The sequence below is a fragment of the Cupressus sempervirens genome, chromosome 6, assembly GCF_028749045.1.
Source record: "Cupressus sempervirens isolate cs-2001-9-10 chromosome 6, ASM2874904v1, whole genome shotgun sequence".
Taxonomy (NCBI): Eukaryota; Viridiplantae; Streptophyta; class Pinopsida; order Cupressales; family Cupressaceae; genus Cupressus; species Cupressus sempervirens.
Genome location: NC_143123.1, coordinates 554,326,704 through 554,340,763, shown reverse-complemented (window position 1 = coordinate 554,340,763; position 14,060 = coordinate 554,326,704). Strand labels below are relative to the sequence as shown.

The 14,060-nt window shown below is 37.7% G+C and overlaps 1 protein-coding gene across 1 annotated transcript in view; it reads left to right on the top strand.

Moving 5' to 3' along the window:
• The first annotated feature begins 4,216 nt into the window (after nt 1-4,216).
• The window catches only part of LOC149553459 (dehydrogenase/reductase SDR family member FEY-like), a 48,145-nt gene continuing 38,301 nt past the window's right edge, over nt 4,217-14,060 (top strand). The window contains exons 1-3 of the mRNA XM_089788905.1: nt 4,217-4,668; nt 4,818-4,938; nt 7,701-7,818. Of these exons, the coding sequence (XP_089645031.1) occupies nt 4,478-4,668; nt 4,818-4,938; nt 7,701-7,818 (430 nt within the window). The 5' untranslated portion in view covers nt 4,217-4,477. The remainder of the gene's footprint in view (nt 4,669-4,817; nt 4,939-7,700; nt 7,819-14,060) is intronic.

The window sequence follows — 14,060 nt, the reverse complement described above, 5'->3', positions numbered from 1 at the left end:
TCATTATCTTCAAGACTTATATTATTCTGGATACCCCAAGAAATACTTTCTTTAAAGCTGTCCACAAAGTCACATAACACTTTATCGTCAATTTGATAAAGTTCCAAGAGAGAAGAGTCTGGCCTTGATCTTCTCCTGACTTTCGTAGTCGGCATGATCATTGTAATAGATTCGCCAATCTCCTGCACATGAAGATAATCATAAAACTAAGGAAACAAATATTAGGCACTTAAATCTTCGCTTCAAGATCCCCAATGGAGTAACCAAAAATCTGTTAGTGAATAGATTATCTTCGAAGAAAATACATACAAATTAACTCTAAATGCCCAGATAAGAAGACTAAATTAGCACTAACAGTTGGATAGGTTATCATTGAATTGATAACCTTCCTCTGAATTTTATTGGGTATAGCTCCCCGTATATGATTTACAATGAATTTAAATATGGATGCTTTTGACCTGAAAGCACAAAAAGCTTACAAACATCTACCTGTAAACACGAAATAGATGCGAAAACTGACTGACTAAAAAGGAAAGAACAACAAATGACACAAAGTTCATTTGCCTAGATGTTGCATTACAAAGCAAATGAAAACAAAGGATAAATCTTCCATCTCCTTGAGAAAGTGAAGAATCAGAGCTTTTTAAATATATCTTGAAATGAAAACATAATCAGAAAATAATGACATCAAAATGCATTTTTAGAGAAAATTGAAAGTTATGTAAAGATCACGATTAGTGGAAAGAAACTGCTCAAACTCCAGGTTTTGATGTGCAATTATCTTCCAATCTCCCTTCTCTAAAGCATAAAAGATAACATGGACCTAATTACACATATGCATCTAAATCACTGTCGGGAAGAAAATGTAAATCTCTTCCCTTTCATTACCTAAAACAAATCAAAATTTATTCCTTTCTCTAACACACAGTTTAGAAAAACACAAGCCCTGCTGTCTCTCCCTCATAAGAGCTAGTAATAAATTTGGAAAAACTTTCCACTCCTGCTATAGCACAAAGTTTGTCCCAAGAAAAGAAAAGTGGAACCCCTTTTACATTGTTGCTTTCCTAATATAAAGAATTTCAAAACTGTTATACGGTTATAATAACTTATTCTGGAAAAGTATCCCCTTATCAACTTTAATGTTTTACAAACATTAGAAATATGAATAGATTAATAATCATATTTCATATTAGAATATGCACCCATATACTCTTCTACAAGTGACATAATGGATCTTTTCTTGATCTAACAACCATCTAAAATATGCTGACAAGTGGCATTTGCTGGTGACAGTGTGTTGATCCAATAGAGGTGCAAACAATCACATGTATCTCATGAACTCAGAAAGATTTTAAAGATTTCTTGTCAGAAGTTAGAGAATTAAGATTAATATATCTCAATTTTGTAAAGATCCAACAATGGAGTTGGGAGTTACGACACTTGCACTGAGACTAATTTTTTTGTCATCCACATTTGTGACTGTTACTGCTGATCCAATAGAGGTGCAAATAGAAACCCATAACTTTTGATCCATAATGAATCTCATAAGTTTTTTTTGGAGAAGATTTAAATAATTAGGCTTTCCAATAAATATCTTAAATACAGCCTGATCCAATGGTCGGATTGAGAGATATGGCCCCCAAAATATGATTTTTTTTTATTATCTACATTTGTGATGGTTTTAGATAATTTTGATATACCTGCACACAGTCACCTACATCTCACAAAAAAAATTGAATATTTAAGATCACTCTAGTGAGGATTTAGATAACTAGGATACTCCCAACATATTTTAATTCTAGGAAGATCCAACAGTGGAGCTTAGAGTTATGGCACCCACACCGAGACTAATTTTCTTGTCATCTGCAATTTGTGGCTGTTATTGCTGATTCGATAGTGGTGCAAACAATCATATGTAACTCCTGAATATGGAAACATTTTGAAGATCTCTCTAGTTAGGGATTAGAGAATTAGGATTACTCACACATATCTAAAATGGAGCATGATCCAACGGTGGAGTTGGGAGTTATGCCCTACGCATGGAGACCATTTTCTAGCTTCCTGCAAATCTATGGTTATAGAAATCATAACCACTTCTTGAATTCCTCTTTCCATAAAAGCATGATGTATATATCCATTGAACATTTGTTTGTTTTCTTCATTCTATGAAGTAGTTTATGTTTCATAAGGCAAGGGACAAAATGGGTAGAAAACTAGAGTGATAGTGCTACTTGTATTGTCATCAGAATAAAAATGCTCCATCAAATTCACATTTCACTGTATTTTTATTTGATGTCATAACCATTCTCTGTTATAGCACCTCGATCATTCTTGGAGATTCGCTGCCTTCAAACTCTTTTCCATCATGTTATCAAATATAACTATGTAACCAATGCCTGTCACTGATCTTGTTGTATGCGAAACATGATTTCCCATAGTTCGTGCAAGTCTTATTGGCTGATCCAAAAATGTATAAATTCCATCCATTTTCACTCTTTTCCGTATCCCACATTCATAGTTTTGAATTCTGAACTTTGGGTTTTAGGCAATTGAATTTACATCATTTAGATCACTAAACAGTCATAAACTTAGGAACTTGATTGTACTTTTGAACTCATATTTGCATCTTTGAATCGTTGAACTAAGACCACTAAACTGCTTGCAACTTTATACCTGAGTTTGCACCTATGCATTACTGAATTCTAATTGAGTTGGCTTGGCCCGTATATACCATAGTGAGGTAGACTGGTCCTTTTGAACCAAATTTAAACCGTATCGAACTTGATTGAACCAATTTGAATCAGTTTGAACTATTGAACTGATTTGAACTGTCTTGAACCTATCACACCACATGAACTTTTCTAAACATGGAATAAGCCACATTGAACCCTGCTTTGAACAAATTGAACCACTTTGAATCACTTTGAACCAAGTTCGAAGTAGTTCAAAGAGGTTCAAAACCTGAAACTGAAAGGTTCAAGACTTGAAATTGAAAGTTTAAAATCTGGGTCCATATGTATACCAACATTGACTAGTAACAATATTAAACTCATTTAAATGATCTGCAATAGATCCACCTTTTGCCATTTTCATATTAAATAAACACTTCATGAGAAATACTTTATTTGAAGCAGAGGGTTTTTTATACAATTTTATTAGGGTTTCCATCAACTCTTCTGTCGTCTTCGCTTTTGAAATATTAAATGCCACCGCTGGTGCTAGACATAATCAAATACTTTCAAGTGCCTTTCTATCTAAAAGATCCTAATCATCATTTGTCATAGATCCCTAATTCTTGGTTTTTCCTTCCAACGACTTCCATAAATCCTTTTGATAGAGATCGTCCTCCATTTGCATCTTCCATAATTAAAATTTCTTTCCATTAAACTTGTCAACCCTCCCCTTACCCTCATTTGCCATCGCTCCCACTCAATCGTGAGACTTCCACTCAATTGTGAGATTCTCACTCAACCGTGAGACCTTTTTACAAAGGATTGTTAAAAAAAAGAAGATGATGGTTTGGTTAAAAACAAATGACGACCATTTGGCTCTGATACCACCTATTAGGATTAACCTCAGACAGAAATAACAGTTACATGCAAAGATAACCAATATTAGAAAATAATAGATCACACATAAGAGAACATAAGACACCAATATTTAATGTGGTTCACCCAATGTCTGGGCTACATCCACCAACGACAAGTCCAATATTGTTATGATCTAGTGATTACAACCTGATTACAATCTGTAATCCCTTACAACTCAATACCGCCGAAAGTACCAACTTTCACATCATATCTTATAAAAATCCCTAACCCTAAGCTTTTTTATACAAGCTTTTTGCCGCTTACAAAATTAAGATTAGAATAATAGAAAAATAGTAGTCGACGACTTTCACAATATAAGGTCATTTTTGGCTTCGTGGGCATTGCCCCCCAAAACCCCTACGAAGGCGTTGCCCCTTGACCTTGCCTTGTACTACAATAGGGAGCACACTTGAGGTGCTGTCCCAACTCCCCGCAGAGGTGCTGCCCCCAAACTCCCATAAAAATACTCTGAAAAGAAATTGCGCCGAATAAACCTTTGAGTGTAGTTAGACTCCACATCACAACACTATTGGTGCAAGTGCTAGTGACTGATTTAAGGAGGCGAGAGAGATGAAGAGATTGGTAAAAATAATTATGGGAATACGCGCGGCTCTTATGCCTACTTTACCTTTGGTACAAGTTTTACATATCGTATATAATAAAAAGAACAAATCACGGTCAAAAGAAAAAGGGCAAAAAAACAATGGCATAAAGACAAATTTCTGATCATTGAGCTGTTCCGAATCTTTCATAATGTATTGACACTGAAATGAGCGCTCTACTATATTGGTAGAGTTTATTGATCGATCGATCGATGCATTTGCATGTGTGTTTATATTTGTAGTGTATGTGCAGACAAGTAAGGAGGTAAGAGAGGTTGAGTTCAAATGGCAATAAAGAAGCAGAGCACGCTGGGATGGATCGAATGGATAAGGGGCCTGCTAGTTGTCTTATATGATATTATTTTTCAGAGAATTCTGGCATGCCACCTAAAAAACCCTTTGCAGCTACCACCTATGAATGGTCTAAGCTGCATTATAACTGGTGCCACAAGCGGAATTGGTTTAGAAATGGCAAAGTAAGTTATACCCATTTTATCTGCAGTTTGATTTTCTTTATTAATTTAATTAGATCCACGCACTTAAAGAAAATACGCACCTTGCTCAGATGATAACATTCTGTTTCTTTGTTATTTATTGTTGTTGTGGTGAATTATTGTTGTCACAGGCAACTGGCAGAAGCAGGGGCACATGTTGTGATGGCATGCAGGAATACTAAGGCTGCACACGATTTGATACATAAATGGCAGAAGGACTGGTGTGGGATGGGAGGTCCTCTTGATGTAGAAGTGTGTATAAATATTCTTTTCTTAATTTACCAATAAGATTTAAAAATAGCATAACCATCTTTTCAGAAGCTTAATCTCTCATACGGCCGTCTGATCTGTTAAAACATTATTTTCTGAAGTTTGAAGAAGAGTAAAGTTTCCAACATACCAATTTGGGAATTATTTTCCTAAGTTTTAACAAGAATAAAGTTCCAAAATGCCACTTTGGACATGCGACATTGGCCTCTAGCATTTTTATCTCCCCATCCTCGAAAATGTTTGCGATCTTTTTAAAGCAGCATTTAATATTTTTGAGCTGCAGTTAATATTTATGAGTGTATCCAAATTCTTTAGATGCCATAACCTTTCCAATTGTTTGTTGGGGTTAGTAAAACACGTTACCCAGTAAGAGGATTTTGAACTTGACTCTTACGAGTGTTCCCCATTGCCATTGCACCGGAAACCCTTAGACATGGTGACTAGCACTAAGCCAAAGAGTTCCTTTTAATCAACTATCAACTAAGCTGTTGTTTCTGTTCGGGTAGTATATTGAGCTGGACAGGCCATTTCTTGCCCAATCACATTCTCTATTAGAATTTTGAATGTTGTAAACTTAACTAAAAAAATCAGCTTCTTATGCTATGCTTTGATGGAGAACTCCAATTGGAGTTTGAGGGGTCTCGCTTGATTGGAAAGTGACCAATGGTCCGCTTCAGACTCCACAGCGCTATTAGCTCAATAAAACAACAAACGTACTTTCAGATTAGAAGCTATATTATATTCCACTAAAGGCACGAAAGGGTCAACTGCCCACAAAGATCAATTTCATGTTGAGCTTACAAGGTCTATGCCAGGGTGTTTATAAAATCAAATGCGGGTATGGTGCCGAAGTAGATTGATCTAAGAAATACATTTAATTATAGCCACAGCAGTCACTTACTTAACTAGCAAAAGCTTACAAAAGGAATCTGTTAGCAGTCCAATATAGGAGGTGAAATTGTAGCATCACAACTGCATATCAGCGTAACAAATGAAGAATAGACTTCGTATGATTGTTTAGTAGAGGAGTAAAATAAAACGCTAGACATAATAATCAATACACTTTGTCTTGCCAAGGGTACATGCAACATATACCATCAAACTATAATAGGCCGACAGTTAGTGTTTCATGGCTTTGCAGATTTAAACTTCACTGGTGATTCTAGTGCAAGGAAGAGCACTTCAAATTTCTGTTTGAGCATTTGGTTCAGGAATAATATCCCGGTTAGGAATGAAATAGGTAGATGTAGCATTAAGGTTATTTGAAGTAAAGTACATAGCAGATTCTTTGTGCATGTTATAGCCCTCAAAATTGTAGGTTTTATTGAATTTCAAGTGAGAGAATTATTTAAATCCCTAGACTACAGAAACTGTATATCGTTTGTTGAATTTACACAGGAATGACATAAAACCAGAGAGATACTGACTTTCCTCCTATATTCCTAAGTAGTACATGCAAGAATGTTCGTTTGGGGCTGAAGGTTAAGGGATTTGAAGAGAATGGATAATTGAGTTGGATGGATGAGTGGATAGATATGTAGGGATGGGGACTGTCACCATCTGATCAGTTGGATCCTCATTGTCCAGTCATATCTGAAGTTTGGGAAGGGTTGGCAGATTATCATGGCCATGGGACTGAAACTTGCAGCAGCTAGGCTGATTTCAGCACAATAACCACAAAATCTTTGTAAAGATGAGGCATGCTTTGCTTCTAGTGTAATGCTATGAAGGCCCTACTTTTTAAGGTAAGACACATGAAACAACTTTCTGGAGCTGATTAATGGGTCTGCACATTCAACATCCAATATTAAATATGGAAGGGTTATCAAAACACATTTTGTCAAATTTCAAATATAGATACTGTGGCTGTGAATTGAATAGATATATACAAATTTCTTTCTTAGACCCATTCATTGGATAGCAATTTTTAATCATGTAGCAATGGTTTGTCCTTCATCTTACAGCACTTCCTCCTTTCGGAAGGTAAGATGGGAAGATGTTCTTGAAGGAGCTAAAAAGAATTTGGTCACGTGGATTTCCATATCTGTTTGGATAACTTAGCGATTTGGATTTGCTCTAGAGTTCTAGCTTCTTAGGGAATGTATTAATGCTACACATGCTGGAGTCCATTATGATACATTAGCTTTTTTTTGATCGGAAGTGGAATTGCAACCAGTTAGGCATTTTATGAACTCGATTTTCTTGCACACAGAATCATTGAATGTATGTTGCTTTCTATCTTCGCACCAGAAACTTTTTAACTTTTGAAGTTTAAGGGTTGAATGCATGTGAAATTTACTCAATTTAGGCTTGTCTGAGATCATTTTTGAAGAACATCATGCTGTATAACATTTGTTTGCATCAACAATACTTACTGGTATCCAAAGAATTGTTCTATCATCTCCTGCGATGATATTATTTGAAGACAATCAATTGCTATTCATGTTCTTTTTTGCACATGTGATATTCCTTATTCTGACTCGATTGTAGGTGCTCATTAATTTTGAATTGGTGGATTTTTTGTTGTCTTTTTTGTGAATATGGCTTTCTGTCTGATCCTACCTGAGTAATAAATTTTACTGACATATTCTGTCAATTATCAACTTACTGGTGTTTTTGAAATTTTCCTTGTTTTTCTCATTGCGAGTTCTTACCTTTCACTATATTTTGTCTTTTGCTATCAAGGACTCACATAAATTGACATTTTATCTGATTTGCCGATTTTATTAATTATGTTTATACAGGTGATGGAGTTGGATCTCCTTTCCCTTGATTCTGTTAGGAATTTTGCGATGGCATGGAATGCCCAACAAGGTACTTTAAATGTTCTCATCAACAATGCAGGCATTTTCTCAATTGGAGGTAATCATCTATGACATTTTCCATCTGCTAAAGTTATATTTTGCATCATGGTACATTGTCCAATCCCTTAAAAGTTAAAAGAGAGTTCCGGGTTCTTGAACTTATTATTGGTTTCACTTCCTTTGAAGGGGATGTGGTCATTGACAGGTAGCTTTTAAACTGTACATCAATAATAAACTCCTTAGTGAGTTGGTTCTTTGACAAATCCTGTGTGCCAATCACCTTTGTAGATCACTTAACTTGCTCCCTGTTTTAATTTTTCTCAAGGCGTATAATCATATGTAATTGCTTTCTTTTGGGTTGAATATTCTAGCTTGATGAATGCTAAATTGCATTACAAATTTACATGTAGTTATTTGTTGTCTTCTTTCTGTAACTTGTTTATGAGCTTGTCTATATATCCACTAAAAAGTACAAGATTTTGTAAATTCCATTTATTTGATATTCAACTGAGGTAACTCTTCTGCTTTCTAGTTGCCATAATCCGCTGAAGGCATGAGATGTGGATACAGGGATATCATTTTGAAACAGGGCATGTGACCATATGAAGTGTATGGACAGGATTATATTATTACACACTGTGACTATCCTAGATTTTAAATTGTTGACAATTTATATGGTGAGGCAGCATAAATCACTATATATTGTGCGCTCTGCGATATATAACAGATATTTTCAACCATGAAAAATAATAAAAAATATTAAGCAAATATATATACAATTTGATATTGGACATGACATAAATAAATAAATAAATAAAGTTTACCTTCAACAATTTCAATCTGGAGAAGGTCTGAATATTGCTTATGGCATTTAGTGGTTTGTCACAAATGTCTGGGTCTCCTCGTCCTCTTCGTATATTTATTCCACGCACTCTATTAGAGTGCCAATTTGTTGCATCACCAATTTGAGATAGTGTATAATGCATCGTGTCCGAAAATTGTGTTCTTATCTTGCTTCAATCAAAGCACTTGCACCCCTACAATTTTTTGCACTGTCTGTAGTTCCCTATGCTACAGTTTCATCACTGACCATCTCTATGGACTTAGTGAGGATTTTGGAAATGAACTTTTCATCTTTCACTTCTTCTTCACAATCAACTGTCTTTAAAAACATTGCCCCTTTGTGGGACAGTGCAATAACATTAATTAATGGGCAGTTTCTGATATCTTTCCATCCATCAAAAACAATAGAAACACCTGCTTCAATCCAAGATTCTCTAATTGGTTGAAGGGAGGTCTCTATGGCATTCCTCTCTCTTTGCAAAGGTGGTACACACCTTTTCAAACCCAGCACTTGTGAAATCGGGAGATGCTTGATTACTGACACCATTTCCTGCCAATATGGTGATCTCACCAAGTTGAAGGCAATGTGCAATTATCAGTTTGGCAATATCTCTTGCCTCCATTTTAAATACCTTGTCCAACAGACCTCTTTTATGGGTGGTAATTTGTTCATCTTCATCTTCCGCGAAGGGTATAGGCAAGAAGGGATGTTTGGAGACCGCTATTGGATTAGTGGGTAAGTTCATTTTTTCTTTCTTTCCACCGGCATAAGCACTTTGTTTTGCTCTTAGAACCATTTTATCAGCCTTTTCTTGTTCTTTTACAAATCGTGCTATTTGTGCAGGAGACAACCCCTTTACATATTCCCATCCCTTTACGAGAAAGGCCATAAAGTGAAGTTCCACTTGAGAATATGAGCCATTTTTTAATAAATTACAGAAATTACACCTCTAAATATATCCCCACCTCCTGCAACTTGTGAAATCCTTGTGGTATGTCTCCATAAAAGAAAAATGCATATCAGTTTTGAATTTATTATTTCCTTCCCCACCCACAAACTTTGACTACTGTCCATTCTTGCAATCTGATTTCTTTCTGTTATATAATCTAAGATAAGATAAATTTATTAATGTCCAACAAGAGACCACAAATGGGTCTAAGGGATTGAAAGCATACAACCAAGGCAACCACCAACAAGAGGAGCACCAAACGGTGTCTTGGAAAAGAAGAAGAACGAAAGCAAAAGAACTGAAGAGGAAAAGACTAGAGGTCTTTCTTGGGCATTAAGAAGTAGTCCAGCATTGAAGGATACAGTCCAGGGTGAGAGTGAGCCCCGAATTGTCTCGTAATACTGCTGGAGGTGGTGGTGGGGGTGCTGCAACTGAGTGTACCTTCTGTGAGGTCTGACAGACTTGGTGTGATTGGAAGTAAGAGGAATTAGCGACTGCATCGTGCCTTTAGTAGGAGACACAAGTGAGAAAAAGTAAGTGATAAGCTGATCCGAAATTTGGCCCGAGCGGAAATGAACTTGCAAGGTGTGATCATGGAGCCGCATGGCCTCTTGGCCGCATGGTTATTCAGTGTATCTAAAGAGAGAGGAAAGAGATCTGCACTCCTTGAATGGGTAGTGAAACTGGCCCCTCATCTCGTAGTAAATGAGACAACGAAAGACGAAGTGAGTCTTCGTCAAAGCACAAAGGTGACAGATTTGATCGGATTTGTTAATTTGATGGTCCGTTTGAATGCGAAGTCAACAAGAAGTGACTCTAAATGATCCCAAGGAGATGTGAAGGGCATGACTCCAAGGTCGATTCAGGTAGTAAGGGCGCACAATGACTACATCTTGAATTTCCAAGTAGTGCTCAACATAAAATGCCATCCTCAAGCGGAGATCCCCCTAAGGGTTACTCCAAGTTGTGGTAACATACTGTCTATAGATTTTAAGTTTGACGTGCTCATTCAACTCTTGCTGGAAGGGAAGGAGGTGAGCGGGAGCATTTGACGAGAGCTAAAGGAGGGAGCCAGTTAATGTCAATCCCGATCGAGCCCAGCAAAGCAGAAGCTTGGGTATACCAATAAGGGGTCCTACCATCAGGGCTAGAACCAGTGATAACCTCAAAGGAACAATAGGCAAGGTAAGATTATCTATGCCACCTATTAGCTGAATCAACAAACCCCCGAAGATGGTGCAAGAACCAGACCAGATCGAATATGGTCCCAAGCTTGGAAGGATGGGCCCTAAACTAAAATGACGTTGTGAGGAGTAGATTGATGACATTTGATGATGCGTTGAAGGCAAAGAGTTTGGTCTCTCTCAACTGAAGCCCAATAAGAATCCAGGAGAGAGGGTTCGCAAACCACAGACCCATAGAGCATGGTTGGTTTCACTAAGGAGTGGAGGGACAACTTGGATGTCATGTCCTGAAAGTGGTGTCTGAAGCACTGTCTCTCTAACATGGCCAGCTAACCCAAACCTTTATTGACCTTGGGCTGCATGGCGGATCTCAAGTTGAAGTAGGGTCCAAAGAACTTAACCTCGGGGTAAGTGTAGGAGGATGTAATCTCAACCTCAAGGCCTTGTAAATCGAAGTGGAGATGGGAGGTCTTCAAGCAGTTGAAGACCATCACTTGAGTATTGCTTAGTTTCACAACTAACTACCACAAGTCACAAAAGGAAGCCAACCCATCAAGAAGCCGCTAAAGACCCTTTGGAGAGGAGGCCAAAAGAAGCACATCATCAACAAAAAGAAAAATGGAGATCTAGACTTGCTGCAAGTAGCAATCGTCGTTGGGGAGCAAGTGATCCTGGAGGAAAGCCTTTGACTTGTCAATATAAATACCAAACAATGTGGGAGAGAAAGGGAAGCCTTGCTTCATCCCAATAGTGCTCAAGATTTGAACAGAGAGCCCCTGTAGAGTCGTAAATCTGCCCACCATAGTCTCATAAAGCCGCATAATAGCCGCTAGAAGAGTCTTAGAAAGCCAATGTCCCTAAAGCCTTTGAAAAAATGCCATCCAAAACACTTTGCGAAAGTCCACCAAATAGCAGTATACTTTTGCCAAGTGGTGCCAAGCCTCCTCAATGATAGCTCACAATGTTAGAATATGATCCATGGTCTAAAAATTGGTTTGAAAGCCAATCCGACCCTTGCACGACAAAGCCACCTATCAAGCTCTCTATTAAGAATAGTACATTCAAATTTAAATTACATAAATTCAAATTAGAAAAAAAAAAAAACTAAGAAATACAAGCATACAAGTGCAAAATAAAGATGCAAAACATTATTACAGAGAGCTAAATTTGTTTCTTTTTCCTTTAACAATTTTTTCTTTTTTTTCCATCACAAGCTTGAAACAATTCATCAAAATCTAAAAAAATCATTAAAAGACTCAAGAATAGGGTCATTTTCTTATCTTAGATGCTTAGATCTCCTTTGTGGAAGCTATCTAGCATCCTACAAATGATCCCTCTAGAAAATAATCATCTGCCATTCAAAATGCCAAAGTCTAAATGAGAAGAGAGCAAAATAGCAAACAAAATCAAATGTTTTTACTATGAATGATCTCATAAAGAGTCGTTTTAGGCTTTGTGGAAAAAATAGATAATTTTTTAAAAAAATTCGTTTTCAAACTCAAAATAGTGCTTTTCTGGGCAATCATCCGTGCTTGTGGATTTATATACAAAGAGCATCCGGACAACATCCTAATGTGGATCTGCATCTGATTGCATCCACATCAGATGCAGGGGCAGGGGATCCAAATCCAATCAGACATGAATTTGATAATAATTCTTGGCTGTTTGAATCTTGAAACATGAAAATGAGGAAAGAAATCATTAGCTAATTAGCATAAGAAATATGATCCTTTTTCTTTTATCGGCAAGAGGTCAAAGTGAAGATTAATTATTATTATGTGTTGTGATTAATTATTATTATTATTTATTAAGCGTGAATAGACTCGAACCCAAGACCTCCCAGATAAGAGGCTCACAATTTACCGTTGTGTTGTAGGATCTTGCCTTATAAGAAATATGATCTTACTTTAAAAGATCGTTTCATCTTAATCTGCTGTTTGAAGGAAAAACCAAGAAATATTCTAGGCATCAAGTTACCAGAAATACAGTAAAATATTGAAGAGGATTTCTGTTACATTAACCTGCATATTTATTCAACCGTTATAACCCGTAAATCAACTCATTGTTTAAATCTTCATGAACAAACAGGTTAAGAAATTATACATTCATTAACACTATATTAGTTGACAGTAATTCTGATTTAATCAGGTCTCAGATTATCTGAAACCAATCTATAGTTATGTAAGCAATAGAGTATCATAATAAAAATTGTTGTAAGATAAGTGGAACGCCAGACTCATGGGTGTAATTGCCCTACTATCTATAGGCGACGAACGGCCCTTGATAGTTCTTTATACTAGACCGGTTCCCAGGACCGGACGGAGCCCCCACTCGGCCGATCATCTATCCCGGGGGGAGATTACTTGTGACGCAGGTACGTATGTGCCTATGCATATCACTCGCATGACGTGTTATAACCACCCCTGCAGAGGAAGAACTCATTTACTCCATACTGTAGAGGTCCTGCCACCGCCCATTATATATAGGGCATTCATCGGATGGTGCCCAGTGTTGCTTTACCCTCCCCTCCTCGGGTCGGAGGCTCACCACCGTCCCACCCGACCGATGATGATGCATCACGAGGGATGGGACGGAAAAGCCAACAGCTACTTAAATGATGCAGAGGTCTGCTCCGATCCGCTCCCGGGCACTCGACCCGACCTCAGGGATGGGGATTAAGCCCTTCGACCGGTGGGGAAGCAACTGAGACTGAGCCACAATTATTTGAGGCAGGCGTTAGCCTAGCCTAGCCTAGCCTACCCTACTAAAATCTGGTTCCCCTAATAAGAGAGAGTGTTGTGCTGCTGATGCATCATCAGAAAGTGCTTGCCGGGCGGGGTGCTGCTGATGCATCATCAGAAAGTGCCTGCCGGGCGCTGGGGTTAATAATAGTTGGGTGCTGCCTACAATCAATAGGGGTGCTACTGATGTGAATAATCTAAAAGGGGAACAGATTCTATACATAACATGGCCCCTACGAGCCATATACCTCCCGCCCACCCAACAATAATATTCGGCTGGCATGAGGATAGCCGTAGAGAAATCCCTTATAATAGTAGGGACCACTTATCCATCTAATGAATCGCTTGCTGGAAACTATAGTCAGTCGGGAGGTGAACTATAGTGTAGTGCTCGGTTCTTTCTTTAGATGCTGGTTCTTTAGATACGATACTCCAATCGAGTGAGCCAGATTCAGAGCTCCCACCATTTTTATAGCGGGTTGCTGCCCCCTTCCCTTCAAAATAATAGGCTATAGTTGGAGGTAAGTTAGGATTTAGCTTATGCCCAGTGGAAGTCCAGGGTTCCATACCATAAGAAGTAAT